Source organism: Talpa europaea (genome assembly GCF_964194135.1).
Source record: "Talpa europaea genome assembly, chromosome: 11".
NCBI lineage: Eukaryota > Metazoa > Chordata > Mammalia > Eulipotyphla > Talpidae > Talpa > Talpa europaea.
The window spans coordinates 97791549-97809784 of record NC_140078.1 but is presented as its reverse complement, the minus strand read 5'-3'; the positions used below and the strand labels follow the sequence as shown (position 1 = coordinate 97809784).

The 18236-nt window shown below is 55.8% G+C and overlaps 2 protein-coding genes across 5 annotated transcripts in view; one reads left to right on the top strand and one right to left on the bottom strand.

The window, feature by feature from the left end:
* Positions 1 to 2639, top strand: part of GRIP2 (glutamate receptor interacting protein 2) — a gene marked incomplete at both ends in the record, with an annotated part of 75969 nt that extends 73330 nt beyond the window's left edge. For all 3 annotated transcript variants that reach the window (XM_084247102.1, XM_084247103.1, XM_084247104.1), the window contains 3 exons: positions 933 to 1073; positions 1625 to 1771; positions 2481 to 2639. In XM_084247102.1, the coding sequence (XP_084103228.1) occupies positions 933 to 1073; positions 1625 to 1771; positions 2481 to 2639 (447 nt within the window). The remainder of the gene's footprint in view (positions 1 to 932; positions 1074 to 1624; positions 1772 to 2480) is intronic.
* A 7771-nt stretch (positions 2640 to 10410) lies between these two features.
* The window catches only part of SLC6A6 (solute carrier family 6 member 6), a gene marked incomplete at both ends in the record, with an annotated part of 69956 nt that continues 62130 nt past the window's right edge, over positions 10411 to 18236 (bottom strand). For both annotated transcript variants that reach the window (XM_084247626.1, XM_084247627.1), the window contains 5 exons: positions 10411 to 10557; positions 12645 to 12815; positions 14485 to 14581; positions 15076 to 15182; positions 16250 to 16387. In XM_084247626.1, coding sequence (XP_084103752.1) covers positions 10411 to 10557; positions 12645 to 12815; positions 14485 to 14581; positions 15076 to 15182; positions 16250 to 16387 — 660 coding nt within the window. The remainder of the gene's footprint in view (positions 10558 to 12644; positions 12816 to 14484; positions 14582 to 15075; positions 15183 to 16249; positions 16388 to 18236) is intronic.

Sequence of the window (18236 nt, the reverse complement as noted above, 5' to 3'; positions counted from 1 at the left end):
TGGACAATCAATCACATGGTCCCTAACTGGTCCACCTCCTGGCATCATGGTCATCACTGAGGCCCAGTCTCCACCCAGCAGCTAGAAGACACTTCTAAGTCCATGATTCTGATCTTGCCAACCCCCGCCCCCGCTCCTCTTAGCCCTTTAGTCACCCTGTTGCTGCTGGCATAAAGTCAACATTTCTTAGTGTGGCGCTCAAGGTGCTTCAGCGCTTTGGGATGGAGCCCTCCCCTCCAGCCTCGCCCAGCGCGCACAGCCCCACTCCCACCCCAGCTGCAGGCTCTTCTTCCACCCATCCAGAGGCTTGGCCCCTGCTGTTCCTTGGCCTCCAGGGGCCCTGTTCCCTTCCCTCCACCTGCTTATGTTTCAGATGTCAGCTGGGGAAGCTTCCCTGCTGCCTCCCCCTGGACCAGCTTGGGTCCTAGCGCTCCCCTCGTGTCGCTCCTGCCGTGAACCCGCAGACGAGTCCTGAAGCACAGTTTGATCTTGTTTAGTTGTGCGGCTGCTGAGTTAGCGGCGTGGTTAAGAGCCCTGACTCTGGAGCCAGACTCTGGGCTTAAGTCGTCCTCTCCGTAAACCTCAGCCTCTTCATCTATGAAATGGTGGGGGAAGGGGGTGGAAATAATAGTATTTACCTGATCGTAACATCTTAGAGAATCTTTGAGAATAGTGTGAGTTCTGTATCTGAGGTGCTCACAACTGAGCCCAACAGGGGATGTGCTAGTAGTGCAGGGCCAGTGATTATCGGTCCGACTGTGGGAGCCAGTGGTCACTGCTCCCTGCCTTCGGGCCGAGAGTCCCAGGAGGGCAGGGGCCATGTCACTGGGTTCCCCGTCTCTCTGACCATGGAGGCTTGCATGTGTCCCGAGATGCTGACGGGGAGCACAGCCAGCAAGCGAGCATCTGGGTGACGGGCTGTGTCCCCACAGGCATCCATCATGACGGGCACCGTGCAGAGTGTGGCCCTCGAAGGCAGGCCTGGCCCCCGGCCCTGGCGCAGGGGCCGGGAGGTACACGCTTTCCCTGAAGAGAGGCAGGAGCTACTCCCGACTCCCTTGGAGATGCACAAGGTGGGTGTGGGGGCGGCCACAGGAGGCCAGGACCCCTGTCCTGGTGCCTTGAGACTCTGGGCTCCGGGCTTCATTCTCCTCTATCATGAAAAGAGATTTTTATAGTAGGCTGAATTCTCCAGAACTCCCATCTCACACACACATGCATCTCCTGCCATCTAAAGGTCACGTCATAGAAAAACTAAACACAGGAGGAGAAAATGAAACTCTTAACCTGTAGCTCCCAGAAGCTCTAGACTGGAGCCAGCTTTTTGGTGAATTGGGAGGCAAGCAAGTGTCAGAGTGTGGTGGGAATCCCTCAGGCTGTCTCCTGATGGGAGCAGGAGGACTGAAGAGCCTTCCTCCGGCCTCTGTCCTGACTGGCGCTATGACCGGAGGGGCCTACGAGGACAGAAGAGCCACTGTGTGCACGAGCACCAGGGCTGGATGCTGAGGCCCGTGAGGGGGTACGAGCTGCATGAGGGTGGGGCTAGTCCCAAGGCCAGAATAAGGGACTTGGGCTACTGTGGGAGGCAAAAGTCAGCGCTCCCGGGTCTTTCTTCTGTTACCAGGTGACCCTGTACAAGGACACCTTGCGGAATGACTTCGGGTTCAGCGTCTCAGATGGTCTCCTGGAGAAGGGTGTCTACGTCCACACCGTGCGCCCTGACGGCCCAGCTCAACGTGGGGGCCTCCGGCCCTTTGACAGGGTCCTTCAGGTAATGTGGGCAGGGGCGCCAGGATGGAGTGGCCTTTCCTAGCCCCAGGCGGTGGCCCTGATAGGTTCTCTGTCCTGAGCCCCAGCTTTCTACCTGTGAAAACAGAGCAGCTGCCTAGCACGGTGCTGGTGGCCTATTGGCCAGAACCGGTCACGTACCACGTGGACCGTAGGGGACTAGAGGGCAGCTGTGGGTCCTCTGGGCCCCGACACCTGGGCCACTTCTCCCTTGCCGCTGCTATGGTGTGTTTTTTCCCACATTTGTGCTGAATTTACTGAGTAGATATCTTCTCTAACTTGATGGAGTTGGGTTTTTTTTTAATGTTAAAAGGAAACTTGTCACCTCAGTTAGGAATGAAAATCTGGCCCCCCTGGCTTGAAATACAAGGTCAATGTAAAATAGAAACAAAAGCAAAGTCACATGATTAACCAGGGTGGGGAGGGGCGGGGGAGGGGAGGCTGAGGGCGTGGCCACTCTTTCATGTTGAAGAGGGGGAGAAGTCGGGTGCTAGGGGTGTGGCCAGGAGATTAGGGCCTCCCAAGGACTGTCTCTGGGCAAACCTAACCGAAGGGTATGAGAAAATGAGTGAGCAAGGGCTTCCTGAGCATGCTCCGGTGCGGCCTGTGTCTGGGCTGGGACAGGGCCCCACTGTGGGACGTACCTTCCGCCTGGGAGAGCTGACTGGCCTGCCCTGGGCTGCACCCTGCAGGTCAACCACGTTCGCACACGGGACTTCGACTGCTGCCTGGCAGTGCCGCTCCTGGCCGAGGCGGGCGACGTCCTGCAGCTGGTCGTCAGCCGGAACCCACTGACCCAGAGTGGCCGAGCCCCACGAGCACCAGGCCCCAGCAGCCCCCGGATGCTCTGAAGTCAGCCTGTGGTCCAGACACCCCGGGGGTGTCTGGGGCAGATGCGGCTCCCAGACCCGGAACCAGCAGAAGTGGCGATCCACTCGCCCATCAGCCGGTCTGGCAGGCCCTGGGCCGCCACCGCTGGGATATGGTCTCTGTTCCCCAGTTCTGGGGTGACCTGGGTGCCAGGCAGTGAGGTCTCTGCCCCAGTGGAAGTGACATCTAGATCTTTCTCCATGTCCAGTCTCAAGGATGTCCGGAGTTGCCTCACTCAGCGGGCCAGGATGGGCCACTCGGCGGGGAGAAGAGGGGCTGAATAGTGGGCCCCAGTTTCCTCTACGGTTTCTTGAGAGGATGTATGGTGTGGGGTGAGCCCAGCTCCGCATACGGAGCGCCTTCTCCAGCAGAGCTATGGTGCGCAAATGGGCTGCCAGGGAGAGTTCTCTGTCACGGGAGGGGAGCAGGCAGGAGCCGGATGCCCTGGCACCGTCACGGAAGGAGGTGTGAGGCATCCAGAGATGAGTCCTTGGATGGGCTCTGATGCTTCGTTTCCTGACAGGGAGTATTTAGGATGAGGTGGGGGGTGGGGGTGGGGAGGCACTGTCCAAAGGGCCGTGGGGCCTATGGGTCAAAGGCTGCCTCCTTTCCCCTAGAATTCTGGGGTTTGTGGTTCGTGGTCCTTGATTAGGAGGCTGAACTGGGGCGTCTGAATCCCTGTGGTTCCGAAAGTCAGTGATTCTTGTGGGCGTGTCTGTCTGAAGTGGCCATGAGCTGAGCCTGCGGTGCTGGACCCTCTGGGCAGCTCCATGGCTGCTCTGGACTCTCAAGCCTCTGGCTGGATGCGTGGCCACTGGCCCCTCTGCACACCCCCTAGGCCCTGCCCCTCATTTGGGGAGGAGTCATTTGGGGACAAAAGACCCAGGAGGTTTCATTCACCTTCCCATCAGTGGAGATGGGAAAGCATGGAAATGGCATGTGGGGTGGGGGGGCTCCCCTGTGTGGGGAGAATCAGCACAGAGAGGAGAGAGGAGCGCGGGGTGGAGGGACCGCGGGGAGGCAGCGGAGATAGGCCCTTCCTTCCCACACCAGCGGCGAGTGTCCAAGCCTGGCTTCACTTGAAACCTGGACGCACCTGCACCCCTTAGCATTGCGTTCTCATTCCCACAGGCCAGAACCCCTTTGATTTTGAGAAGGGCTCGGTGCCTCCACCTGGTGGCTGGGCTGTGGCCCTGGAATGAGGTCAGGTGGCATTTGGCCAGGTCTGGGGATTTGCCGGCCCCACCCAACTCTTAACAGGGTTCCCAGGAAAACAGAGGGCACCCACCCCCACTGCATCCGTGTCCCCTGGAGGGGAGTGCTCTTCCACTCAAGGGACCAGTTCCTTTTGCCCTGGTTTGCTGCTCGGTTGCTGTGTGATCCCTCGGAGTCAGAATCCCTTTGGACAATCAAGGAATGGACAATCAAGGAATGGGCAGTCTTTGAGGCTCCTTGTCACAGCTGGAACCACCTCGGCTTGCTAAGGCCCCTCAGCACCCTGCTGGCACCCCTGGGCCTGCCTCCCTGCCCATCCGCCCATCTGCTGGAGAGCCTCCTAAGCTTGGCTGGACTGCTGGTGTGTCTGTCTCTTGGACTCCTGTGTAATATCTGCCCCGGGTAAAGGGGCACTGCCCACCCACTACAGGGGCACCAAGCAAGAGCCACCCCCTTGCCTTGGGGGAGGCCTTAACTGTGCAACTTTTGGCGAGTGGCCCAGACTTGCTGTGCCTGTCCAGTGAGACCCACTCCCAGGGCCTCTGTACATGGGAAAACAGCCTTGAGGGCAGGCAGCAGGTGAGAAGATGCTTCCTGACCCAGACCCAACACTACCCTCCCTCCTCAGGCTGCGGCCTCTGCCATTCCCCTCCCCCGCCACGTATGCAACCAGGCCCAAGGCCGCCTTCTCATATGCAATATTTCTGGCTTCTCATGGGGATTCTTCCTCCCACACTTGACATTTCCTGACCCCTTGTCCCCAGTGAGTGTCCTGCCTGCCTATGCATTTTGGGTACAGCCCCTGCGACGTGCCCCGTCTACCCCCTAAAAGCTGTATTTTTCTCTGGCTGAGATTAGAGCATATTCCTTGTAAAGTATTTTTCTATGGGGTTTTCTTAGGGCTCTGGGAAGCACAACATGCCCAGGGGCTGCACTACAAAGGCCATTTGGGGTCAGCGTGGGGCCCACGTGTACACCTCTCCCACCAGGGCTTGCAAAGACTTGGGAGCTGAGGGTGGGGGCTGTTGGGGTAATTTTTTAAAATAAAATTATCTAAATGCACCTGGAGTAGATATCAGCTGCTTTTTTTCTTTTCTTTCTTAATCTTGGGCTGGCAAGCAGCAGCTGTTTGACCCTATGACCACTCATCTGCTTTAACTTGTGTTTCCATCACTCCTAAGTCTGCTGCTACTACACATCATTCTAGCAAATCCTAAGGAAATCTTTCAGAAGGTATAAAGTGCAATGAAGAAGGCCAGAGTAATGGGGTGGTGACAGGGTTTGGGGGTCAGGAAGGGGTGACATTTGTGCGAGCCCTTAAGTACCTGTTAGAAGTAGCCCTGTGGAGATGTAGAAGAGCATCTCAAGCAGCGGGTACAGCCAGTGCAAAGGCGCTGAAGTGGGAAGGGGCCTGGAAGGAGAGTGGGGTTGGAGATCACAGGGCCCCCTGATAACATCCTGCCTAGGCGGGGAAAGTCACTAAGGCAGGTGAGTGACGGGCCGCTGCCCAGAGCCCCTTCAGCCTGGGGGACAGGGTCTCCCCAGGGTGGCCGTGGAGAGCCAGAGTCCAGGCAAGGCCTGCAGGAAGCCGCAGCTGTGCGGACATGGAGGCTGCAATGGGAACCCTCAGAGGGGACGGACGAGATGGCACCAGGCGCCTTTATTTGGCTGGACCAGGTACACCAGGGTTGAGGCTGTCCAGGGGACCCTGCTCTCCCAAGTGCTAGGTGATGGTCCTGGGCATTTCAGAAATGGGGAGCGGTCGGCTGGCCACGCAGACCTAAGACAGGCAGCCCTGCCCAGCGGCCGGGCCGTGTGCCAGCCACTGTTGTGCCTTCCTGGATCCTCCCAACAGCCTTAAGAGGTGGCTCTATTTTCACCCCAACATTAAAGAGCAAATGAGGCCCAGACAGGTTACATAACTTGCTCAAGGTCACAGAGAGCGAGGGATAGAACCAGAATTTGAACACAAGCATATGGCTAAGACAGGGGGAGGGAGAGACAGGCAGAGGCCATCAGAAAGGAAGAAAGGGGGTTGAGATTTTATTCTACCAGCTATCGAGGTGCAAAGTTTGGTCTAGGAAGCTGGGGAAAGAACCCAGCAGGCTGCCCTGGCCCTGCCTACCTGTGTGGTGGGGGCCAGCAGGCAGGAGGAACGCCTACATATCAAGCCGCTGTGGAGCCTGGCCTCAGCTTCCCTGTCTCTATCAGAGGCTGGGGGCATAATGCCCAAGCTTGACGGTGTCTATGGCGGGACCATCTGGGTCCTGAGCGACCTCCCTTCCGAGGGCCTAGAGACCAGGCATCATCCTTCTTTCTACCCTTCCGGGGCTGACCACCCCCAGCCCACCTGCCCTAGAGGATCAGCTGGTAACTGAATGCACCTGTGACCTCTGGTTGGCGGCTCCTCCCACCCTCTTCCAGCGGGGGGTGGGGGAACAGGACCTGGTAGGTGATGTGGCTTCTAATCACCCACAGCCTTGAAGGGGTGGCGCTTTATCCAGGCAGCTCAGCAGTGGGCATGTAGCGGGTAGGCCCCGACGGGCACAAGGGGCAGAGCCAGCGTGAGCAGACCCAGGAGCCTGATGCCAATGAGACCTCGCCAACACTTGCGTGTGCCCTGGAGCAAACCACCCGTCCTCATCAGGCGGCCCCAGCTCGATGCACCTGGAGCATCCTGGCGGGTACCGGGCACACACTTTACAAACTGAAGTGCTGGCCAAACGTGAGGAAAACAGCCTCACCAAGACATACTGCAGCCTTTTGGATTTTAAAAAGGAAATGTTTATTTTCATGTTGAAGGGTGATTACAAACTCCTCTAAAAAAAAGCAAAGATGAATTTAAAATATTTTGATATACGTATTTATCTAAAAAGCAAAAGAAAAGCCCTGCAAAATACAGGGATTCATGTCATAAAACATTTATACACAAAAGCTTGGATACTGCAAGACTGATTACACACCAAAGATCTTATCAAATACAAATGTTCCTCCTCAGAAGAGTCTCTTGTTGGTTGATTTCTTTTTTTTTTTTACAAAAGTTTAAAATACCTTAAAAATATTTTGAAGTTTAAAAAAAAAGTCCTGATGAGCCAGACATTTCTGGAAGGAGGCAAGACCCACATTTCTCAGCTTTCCTTTGTGCTAAATACAGAGTCACAGTTGCTTGGGATTTGAAAATTAATTGGGTAAAAAAAAAGAAAAAATGGAGCCAACATCCCATTTGAAACCAAATCTATAACAAGATGCCCCATCCCTCAGGGACCATGCCAGGACACGCCAGCAGTGACACCCACATGAGAGCAATGACACAGGCTCCCCAGCAAAGGGAACACACTTAGGGCCAGGCATGGGTCAGGGGTGAGGGCCCGCACCCTCTCCTGCCCTGCTGCCCAGGTTTGTGTGGCCTGGGGCTCTGCACAGTGGTATGACAGCATATCAGGCCAGCCAGGCCTGGGGCTGCCTGACCTTGGGTTTGAGGGCTGGGTGGGCAACTGGTGGCCTGCAAGGGGTTCTCCTGGGTCCTTTCCTGCCTAGTCGGCGGCATCAGCATTGGCTGCCCAGAGCGGCTCCTGTAGAAGGGCGGAGTGGGGGTGCTGGCCAGACCACTGCCTTGAGATGCCTAGTACTAGGGCAAGGGGGGGGCGGCTGCAGCTCCCTAGGGCTCCTCCCTGTGTCTGGGGGAATGCTGGGGGTCCAGGACAAGAATGGGGGCCAGAAGTACAGAGAGGTGTACATTGTCCAAAGGGATTTCCAGAAGGCACCTGGAATTCCCCACATGGCCTCCGGCTACATAAGCCTGGATTAAGGGCCTGGCCTGTGGCACACCAAGAGGCTCCTTTGAACCTCAGCTTCCTCAGGTGTCATGGATCTCACCAAAGGAGCTCGGAGAAAGCTGCAGGGGTCCTGGGCAGGCCAGGGCGAAAGGGGGTTGTTTTTTCCCAGAGGCTGTCACTTGTCCCACTGAGCCACAGCCTGGAGTCCAAATGGCCTGAGGACAGTCAGAGATCGAGGTACTGCTCTCCTGATCCCTGGGGGCTGGGTTCCCCTGGGGGCCCTACAAACCCTTTCTGCACCTCCCTGCCTGATCTGGCTGACGGGACTGTGGGTGGGCATCGCAACTCCCGGGACACGCAGGGCGTGCATGCTCTTTCTTTTATGTGGTGACACACAGGCGGGCTTCGAGACGCATGGCACCCAGAGCCGGGTTCTGCGGATGCACAAGAGCAGGGAGCTCACAAGGGAGGGTAGCGATAGGAGACAGGTGCCCCGGAGACTATGGAGGCGCAGGCTTGGGGACAGTGGCTGACCCTCCTCCAGGTGGAGCCTGGGGACTTGGTCTGCATTTGTCTTTGGTCTAGAATTTGGTCTGGAAATCTTAGAAGAAGACGCCTTCCATGGGCCACGTCCAGAATGTTGCCCTTTGCCTACAAACCCGAAGTGCAGGGTCTTCCACCTGGAGTCTGAGCCCCAGCAGGGCGGATGGTGTAGCCTGCGTGACCCCTGATGCCCAGGCAGCCACAGCTCACCAAGCACCCTTGCCCTCATCTCTCGCCTACCCCAGTCATCGACAGTGGTTAGTTTGCTAAAGTCCCATAAGACGAGGGAAAACAGGTCACATTGCTACTCGGTAAAATTAGGGGGGAAAAAACCTCAACAGATCAAATCAGACTCAGCGGCAACCATAAACACCTAAGAGGGAACACATCAGAACTGCTACCAGTTTGGAGTAGGCTCGGGTGTTTGGCAGAGTATATGCTTTGGAAACAGTGAAATGGGGTGCTTGCCAAAGACAAGAGGTTCAGAATGGCCTCTGCCCCTAGGGAGGGGGAACCCCAAAGGCTCCTCCCCGCTCCGGAACTTGCGGAGGGGGTTTCAGGATTCAGAGAGACCACACCCCCCAGGCAGTCACTGCCTTTTGTGCGTGACGTTTTGGTTTAGTTTAGACTCTGAACTTGGAAGTGACTGTTTCAATGGCACAGTTTAGGTCCAAGTGGGGACTGGGGGTATGTGTCTATAGTACTCAAGATTTTAAAAGCAGGGCACCTTCTCTCCTGGTTCAGAAAGGTGAACACCGCTCTACATAAGGGGTCTTGGGGTGACAGCCCCCGTGAACAATCCCAACCTTCTAGAAAATGGTCCACTACCTCCTCTCCCTCATGCCCACATACTTAATATCTGACACCAGCCATTGCAGGGTTTCTGAAGTGAAGAGTTTTATCATTTCCCAGGTCACCCCAAGGCTGGCATTAGTGCCTGACCTGAACTTCGGGAACCCTTCACCAGAATCCAGGAACCTCCAAAGATGCCCTTGGCACTCCCTGCTAGGAGCTAGGGTGACCCTGGCCTGGGACCTTCCACAGGAACTCGCCAGGAGCTTCCCAGGCTCTGGGAGATGAGGACCAAGGTGAGGATGGAGAATGAGGAAAGAAAAGCACCCCTCAGGGATACCGGGACCTTGGGGACTCGGGACACATCCTCGGGCCCACTGCTTAGCCCTCGGCCCTCAACAAGTGCAATATTTCCCTCCAACAGGCTGCTGAGAGGTCTGGAGGGGTGGGGGGAGAAGGTGGCCAGAACCTGACACCACCGTACTCAGATCCAGCAGACCCCTCTGTGAGGTCTGGAAGCCCTGACACCACTGCTCACTGGGCCAGATGCTCGAAGACTCGGGCTGAGCAGTACCCCCGAGGGCTGCAAACCCAGTGGCCACTGCACTCTCGGACCTCGCATGGCTCCCTCTCAGTTCTGAGGGTCCAGCTCCCTACCTGCCCTCAAGATCTCAAAATAAAAGGTGGGGTTGCTCCTGGTACAGTGGAGTCTACTGCTTAGCATCAGACTGAGATTCACCTGCTGGCTTCAAGTCAGCCCCTTTGTTGGCAGGGATGGTTCATCATTTTGGCATCTCTCTTCTTGGCTAAGACAAGTGTAGAGAGGCATCTCCCACCGCCCTTCTTTCCCCAGGCCCAGGGGGTCTGGCCAGCTAGTAGGGTCCTCTCCCTGCTGTTCGTGTCAATTTGAACCAGGCTTCGGAAGGTACCATACCTTTAAAATGGGTCTGCTGTCCCAGGAAAGTTCCACCCTGCATTTTGGGGGGAAGAACTTTCTGCCAGCTACACAAGCACCGAAGGATTGCTTTTGAAAACGAGATCTATTGCTGGCAAGATCAATTCAAGTGGTAAAAGTGTACGACAATCTCTAAGTGTATATATAGTCATATGTAAAAAAAAAAAAAAAAAAAAAAGTACAAAGAAAAATTTACCAAGTTCCCATAAAATACATCTAATTCAGTATGAAAGCTCTGCCTCTCCCCGGACATCTGCCCGTGGGTTTCTTTTTGTACAAAATATCCCCCCAAATCAAAACAATATACACATACGCACAACACTGCACACACACGCACACACGCACACGGTAACATTTTCTGTGACAATTAAAAAAAAATCCTAGTGCAAATATAAAGCTCTGTAAACCTGGTCCTATGAGAATCTAATGTTAGTAAACAGCAGGAAAGCAGCCCCGTCGACCCGAGAGATCTCACATCATGGTCTCCACTATGATGTGGGTGGGTTTCATGAGAGCCCCGTTCATGTTCATGGACAGGCGGGAGCTGTAGGGCGTGGCCCCTTCGCGCTCCACGGCCCAGCGGTTGGGCTCCCGAGGAGTCAGCAGGTACTTGACTCTCTGCAGAAGAAAGGGGTACAAGCAGAGAAAAGTTAGGCAGTCTGGTTCTCTTCTTCTCCCTCTGCCCCCTGCAGGTCCTGCCAGCGTGCCGTGCAGCCGTTGACAAACTACAAACTACTAACCCTCTCTGGACCTCCCATTTCATCCCCTGGCAAACAAAGTCGTTGAACTAAGATGCCCCTGGTCAGTGCCTTCAGGGCCTGAATCAGCACAGCGCCTATGTCTGTAGACTCTGGGGCCCATCCCTGGGGCTCAGGGACACCTGCCGAGACACGTCCTGCCCTGGGTCCACTCAGACTTCAACAGAAGTAGTTGCAAACAAGAAGCCCTCTATCTGGGCATCCACATTCAATTTAAACATATTAGTTGATTTTTTAAAAGCTGCTTATTGAAAGTGACACTATTTCATTTGAAAATCCAAACTTCTATCTTCTCTTGAAAAATTACAAGATCTGGCAATTCCAGGCCTACGTCCCCTCTGCATAACAAGTGCCCACCGTGGAGTGGCTGCTGCCTGCTGTGGGTTTGGACGACCTGCTCCCCTGCACTCCTGGTCTGCCACAAAGGCTGCCCTCAGTGGGGCTGCCTGCCTGGGCCCTGAAGGAACAGGTTGGGGGCCCCAGGTAAAGAGGAGGAGGAAGCCCCGGAAGGAGGGGGCAGGCTCAGCTGCCCCGCTATGGCTTTTCCTCTTGTACATCTATAGAGTGGGGCGTGCGCCCAGAAGGGGGACAGCAGGCAAACGCTACTGGGCAGCCCTCTGCCCCCTGGGGGCTCTGCTCCTACAGGTGGCGTGGCTGCAACTGGGATCCTCCCAGAGCAGAGCTCTGGGCTTGCAGAACCTGACTGAGTCCAGCTCATGGCTGGGAGGCCACCGCAGCAACCAGTGCAGGTGGGTGCCCGAGGAACACACTGAAAAGACCGACACGTGGCTGTTCGCCTGCCTTCAGGTGAGTGATGACTCACGGTCAGGCTTGTAGGTGAGGATGGGGGACAAGCTTGGGGTGGAGTCGATTTCTCACCCACTCCCTTCTCCATCCCCCACACCAACCCCTTTCTGACTAAAGGTCTAAACTTCGGTTGGAAAAATCTTATAAGATTAGGCTTTGAAAGAGACAAGTTAGTGACCTGTCAAGGGTGTGGTCCTGCCCCCTCCACGGATGAAATAGGTAACTACCGGCTGTGGACACTGACCAACCAGAACAGAACTCCTAGGCCTCCTGCTGGACCCACATCTGACCCTGTAATTTCTGGGTAGTAGCAACATTCTGGAAATTCCTATGGAGGGGGTGGCTGGACCTAGAAAATTAGGTGGGGAGCACCTGTCCCTGGGCCCCATAATCTTACAAATGGCCACTCAGAATTCCTATTGAATGCTGGGGTCCTTGCCTGTGTTGTCCCCTACCGCAGGGACACCCCAAACACCACCTTCAGAGAGCCCCCAGCTTCGTGCTTCCCACCTAACACACCCCTGCCTCTTTCCTGTCCCCCACGGCTGGTCCCATGCTGCCCGCCTCCCCACTCACCCAATCAACACCTCCAGGCCTCCCGCGGCCCACCAGGAAACCGGTCCAGGCCAGGGGAGAGCCAGGGCCCCAGGATATCCTGGCTCCAGATTTTTAAGAGAATAACAATAAAAACAGCCAGAACAAAACAGGGCTTTCTTGGAGCCGGCCCAAGCCCAAAGGTTAAGGGAGATTCTAAGAAAAGGATTTCTTGGAAAGAGCCCCAGCTTTTGCCAGGGCTGGGAATCTCCACCATTGTTAGAGGAATTTCAAAGGAACTTGGCCGTGGGGAGGCTGCCACAAAGGGCAGACCAGCAGGCAGAGGCCTGGAGGTCAGAGGTTTTATGTTGAGCAGACGTATGGTCTGAGGGTCAGGCACAGGCCTGGGGAGGGGGCACCGCCTGGACTGGACTCATCAGAAACCAGCTCCAGGCCAGGGCTCTTCGTCCGTGGTCTCCGGAAACACAGCCCACTGCTCTCAGGATAGAGCCTGAGGCCTCTGCCAGCCATCCAGAGCCGCTGTCAGCCAGATGCTGGGCCTCCAGCCATGCCCCACCACCCAGCCCCGGGGCCCTGCGAGCTCACCACGAGGAACGGTCCTTCCGTCTGGCAGAGGCGGACGATCATGACCAAGGGCACACACATCATGGAGGTCAGGGCCAGGGTCCAGCCCAGCCCAATGGCCCAGTTGGGGTACACGTAGACTTTGTTATAGGTCAGGGGGATGTACTTGACGAGAGAGAAGATAAAACATCCCTGTGGAGAGAAGGAGGCAGTCAGGAGGGTCCTGGGCATCAGGTTGTGGTACAAGGGTCCCCCCAGAGGGCCTCACACCCTGAGCTCTGCTACTGTGACACCCTCCTCTCCCCCAGTGCGAAGATTACCAAGGTTTCCCTCCTCTAAACTGCTGGAGCTCCCCAGCACCCCAGGATACAGTACGAGCTCTGCCAACGTCAGCCAGGAGACGTTCCCTCCCCTTTCTCTCTAGCTACCCTGAATTTGTCCCAGCCCTTCAGCCACTGGCCCAGGAGCCTTTACCCAGGCCGTTCCCTCTGATGGGACTCGCTGCCCCTCCTCCTTCCTCCCATCCTGCCCAGTCAGCCAGGGCATGTGGCCACAGTTGCTTCTTGGGCACCCGTCACCCCCACCTGCCGAGTCAGTGAGGGCAGAGGGCATGTCTGCCTGGTCCTCCCATTTCTCTAATACCCGCTGCAGTTCCGGGTGCATACAACAGATGCGCCATAAATGCTGCCCTGGGCGTCTTCCCCACCCTGGCTGCTGACCACCCTTCTCCTTCCCTAGTGTCCCTAGGGACAGCATGTGGGCCATGCCCTGTGGGGTGGCCTGCCCAGAGCCCACAGTGGCCTCCAGCGTCCATGAGCAGCGGGTAGGAGGGAAGACAGAGTCAGCCTTGTGCCACCAAGCCCATGCAAAGCACACATTCTCCCGGAGAGCAGGTCAGGCTGCTGGGAAGGCCAGGACGTCTGCCTCCAGGCAGAGGAGCAAGAGGACATGGGTTTTTCAACCAACTAAGCCCACCCCCACCCATGAACTATCAACTGTTGGAGCTCCTGGCTGCTATGGGCACTTATTTTGGTGGGGAAAGATGCACCTCAAGGACAAGGCCACAATCCTCTTAAGTAATAAATGTTAAATAATAACAGCCTAAGTCTGCCGGCTGTCACTCACATCCCACCCTGGGGGGAAGGAGCCTAAAGGCTGCACAGTGCATTAGTGTCATGTTGATTCATTCTGGCCTGGAAGCACAGGCCCCAGAGGGGAGGATGCCCTTGTCCTCAGCTCCTGGCTGCTGCATGCTGTTGGCGCTCCCGCGGCACGAGCTGAGAACAGCAGAGCACACGTCTTCCCCACAACTACACAACGCTCACAACTAGTTTCAAACACTATGAGGTTCTGCATCTGCCAGAGCCTCAGAGCAGGACCTGAAGTGCCTGGGCACCCTCTGAGGCCACATTCCAAGGTGGTGGGTGGGAAGCCTCGCGGGAAGAGGAAGGTGGCTCCGTCTGCCCCTCTTAGGAACTCCCTCTCCAGCCACCCACCCCAATCTGCCATGGAAACACCACATTCCAGTGTCTCCAATGCCCCAAAGGTCTCTCAACTTCATCAGTGACCCAACTCAACTCAAGGAAGGCCCCCCTATCGTGGACTCCCCAAAAGTCAACACACCCAGCACACCTTCCTCTTTCAGAACACCTGGCCTCTGCCAGGAATGCCCTTCCTGCTTTCTCTTTCCGACAGGCTCCTGCTCATCTTCCAGTCACCTCCAGGTAACCTTGGGGAGCGGCCTCTCCCAGCAGAGCTGTCACTAGGCTGGGTCTGGGCCAGCACTTGGCATATGCTGAAAGCAGAATGCGTGCCCCAGGGAGTACAGGCTACCACCCCCGCCAGACAGGCTAGAACTTACAACACAGAGAATTGGAGTGACCACAGCCCAGCTGTACTTCATCCAGGGCCCAGGCCGATAGCCGATCATGTCCTCAATACCGTCATAGAAGTTATCACTGCCTACAAGAGATGGAGGCAGACATATGGTGATGTGGCGTCCGCTGCCGTGGGGTGGCAGAGCAGAGGCTCAGGGCCAGGAGAATGGGGCCTCATCCCAGTCCCTGCAACTCGACACCACACAGCCCCAAGGGTACAGCCCAAGCTCAGCTCAAATTATCTGAATTTCAAATGTAACTAGACAGCCTGTATTTTTCTGGCAACCTCAGGCAGATTCCCAATCCTGGCACGGTCAACCCAAGGTTTCCAGGAGGTCAAATCGAACCACTCCTAGCCAGGTGCGTGGCAGACCCTGCATAGCCAAGTGCTAAGTTTGCCAAGACATAGATAGCCATGCCTCGTACTCAGCACAGGGAGGCTCTGCAATGTGGGTATAAGGATATCATGGTGTAGGAAGGCCTTCGTGTTCAACTCAAGAATCCCCTTTAGAATTCTGTTTCTGAAGCTTCTAGAGGCCCAAGAGACTTGAGAAAAGACATGCAAAAATTGGTACTCACCATATATCCAGGCAATAACAAAACATTCAAAGAATGCAACCCACAAAAGGCATACACCGCTAGCTGCATAGTAGTCAAAGAGTTGAAACACATACATGCCACCCTGTGAAGAGAAGACCAGAGGTTGACATGCCATTTTGTGTCTAATCCCCTTCATATATAAAGAGCTCTAGTACAGCAATAAGAAATAAAGATCTTTATAGAAAAATAAGCAGAGGCTATGATGACCAAATGCATGTGTAAAATGTTGCTCAACTTCATATGACAAAACACATACACAGAAGCATGTAAGCAAAAAATGATGGGTTCGCTGAAGCCTGCTTCCAAGAGAGGTTTGTAAAACCAACTTCAGTCAACACAGAAGAAAGACTCCAGGGATACGTAGCTGCTCAGTGTGTGTGGGCGATCTGCTGTTTTCTTTTTTGGAGGAGGGTTGGGGGAATGGATTCTTAAGAGACACTTCCAGAAAAATTTTACTTCCAGTAAAGTGGTGATGTACAACCCTGAATTGAATTTGGGGGCAAATGCAGTTTTGTTGGAGAAACTGGAGACATGGGTGGGGAAGGGTGCAGGGGCACACACATGCACAGCAGGCTGCCACCCTGCATTATTTTGCAAGAAGACCTGCTTTTCTTACGTCAATACTCTTGCTCCTGCCCCCTCTTTGCTCCCTTTTCCATTTTAAATGGAACCTCCCTGTTGCCCCATCCACCATCTGAACAGTGCACACTCCCTGTTACGTGGACAGGTTGGCGCTGCTGCCAGTGTGGATGATCTGCACTGGCCTGCACCAACACCCTCTCTTCTCTGCAGGACAGTCAGAGTGAATGAGCTTTGCTAAAATGGTTTCAGCTAAAGCATCCCTTCCCCAAGCCTTGCTGGATGAGGGAGGGACAGAGGTGGCCAAGTTTCTATGGTTACAGAAAAAAAGGGGCAGGAGAGGTCAGGTCAACTGCTGGGTCCCCCTCTTTGCCCCTCCCCAACCCCCAGTCTAGGCTGAGTCCCCTGGGCAGAGGGAGACCCCTAATTGGACAGGCCTGGGGAGATCACTGGCCCTAGTCCTTACCTAGTTGCTGCCTCTATGGGGTGGGAGGAGGGGAGGAGACCATGTGGTCTTGAACGGCCCCAGAAGCACCTGCAAGAGCCTCATGCCAGGTGAGTGCCACCTACCTCCGTCACCATCGTCAGCCCCAGCAGGTAGCTGATGCTACACATGAAGGCGATGAAGATTTCCCGACGGAAACCCTTCCTTAGGAAGGATGGGTAAAGATCAACCAAGGACGTGATCTGTCCTTCGACTTCAACAAACTGGGGAGGAAAAGACAGGGTTGAGTGGAAGACACCCAGTAGCGCCCCTCGGCGGGAGAGGAGCCCTGGCGCATGCTAAGGGGTCTGCGAGGTCCGGCCCAAACTCACAAAGCTGATCTTGTGGACTGTGGGCTGATGAGACCCACCTGCCACTCCTGCAGCCAGACCTCATTCTGGTCAAGTCACAGGGACAGTTTGCCAGCATGGGCATCTGTGCACCCCTGCTCAGGCTCACCCCACAAGAGGATGCTGGACCCTCCTCCTACAGGGTCGGCTCAGCGACTGCCTGTCTACACAAGCTTCTTTAGTCTTGACCCTCTCTGAAGCCAAGAATACGGCCCAGCGGGCTAGGCAAAGGGAACCCAGAGCAGGTCTGGGCCTCAGTTTCCCCATCGGATTCCTGCAGTGGTTTTTAACCCTTTGGGGATCATGGGCCCAGACAGCTTTTGCATGCCTGCCTCACTCCCGCATGACCCTGTGTGTGTGTGAACTGAACGCTGCAGGTAACTGTGGGAACCCATCCTAGGGCTCCCCAAGGCAAAGAAGCGGACTTGGAAAGGCCCCTCCACAGGTAACTCTCACTAGTCTTGGAGACAGTCCCGTGTCATTATGGAGAGCTGAGGACAAGCCAGCCGGGACAAGCGCAGTGTCCCCCTTCCTAGTGCTCCACTGGAGGCCCCAGCCCTCTGCAGCCACAGACCTGGCCCAAGGCTCCTTCTCAGCATCAGTGTTGGGCGCATGTGCACAGTAACCGTAACTTCGGGGGGGAAGGGTACGCGGACCAGCTGCCCACTTAGATGGCTACGGCCCGGTGGCCCTGCGGGTCAATATACCCTCCAGACAGCTCCAATCTCTCTACAAGCTGAAGACCCTCCACCTCCACCCGCCTGTTCTTTTCCCCAGGAGGGGCTTTCAGAGGGCGCGTCCCTGGCACACCCGTCACACAAACCCAACCGCTTTCTCTTTGGGGACGCACCAGAGGATCACGGAGCACCACGCAGATAAAGTGCCCTTTCATGTGATGAATGGGGTGGGGAAATGATACTCTTGCCGGCTTTGGGAAATGTCCAAGAGGCTCGCCCAGGGGGCCCAACGAGAAGCGGCTCCGGTCTTGACCTCTGATTAAGGTGTCAGCCAAAGGGGTTGTAAACCCAAATAGCCACTGACCTATTGCAAAGCAGCAGATCAATGTGAAGCTGCAAAAGGAGCTAAAAACATTTCCTTTTTTGAGTCGGGGAAATGACACTGGGTGTTCAGGGCCAGGCCCAGCCAAGTGCTTCATTTCCATGCTCCCCCCCACTTCTGGGGAATGCCCCCCTCCACCCCCGCAGCTTCTTCGACCTCCCTCACTTCATGGCCACACGACCCTGGCTTCTCTGGCCCAGTTTCCCTCCCTGATAAGGGAGGGGTCTGGCCTCTTCATCACTATGGCGAGAAATGCTCCAAATTATTAAAGGTGATTGGCAATGAGGTGATTAACCTGCGTCAGGGAGCAGAATGGGTGCGCTCTGCTGGGCGGGGGGGGGGGGGGGGGGGTGTGTGCCCAGAAGGCTCTCACTGTTTGTGCCCCTGATATCCCTGGGCTTCCTCATGCATGACACCCTGTCCCATCTCACCAAGAAACACTGTGGTACAAAGGTGCTGAGCCAAGAGGGTGCTCCCCCCAAATGCCAAGGACTCTGGGAGAGGCCCTTCTGATGTGTGAGGTCATCTGTGCCAGTAGGGCACCCGCCTCGGGTTGGCTGTGGACATCTGCACGTCCAGTGGAGGAAGCTTTGGGGGGAACTCAGTAAATGGGAACAAACTAGCAGGACAAGGCCAGGACAAGCCAAGGCCAGGTGCCTTACCC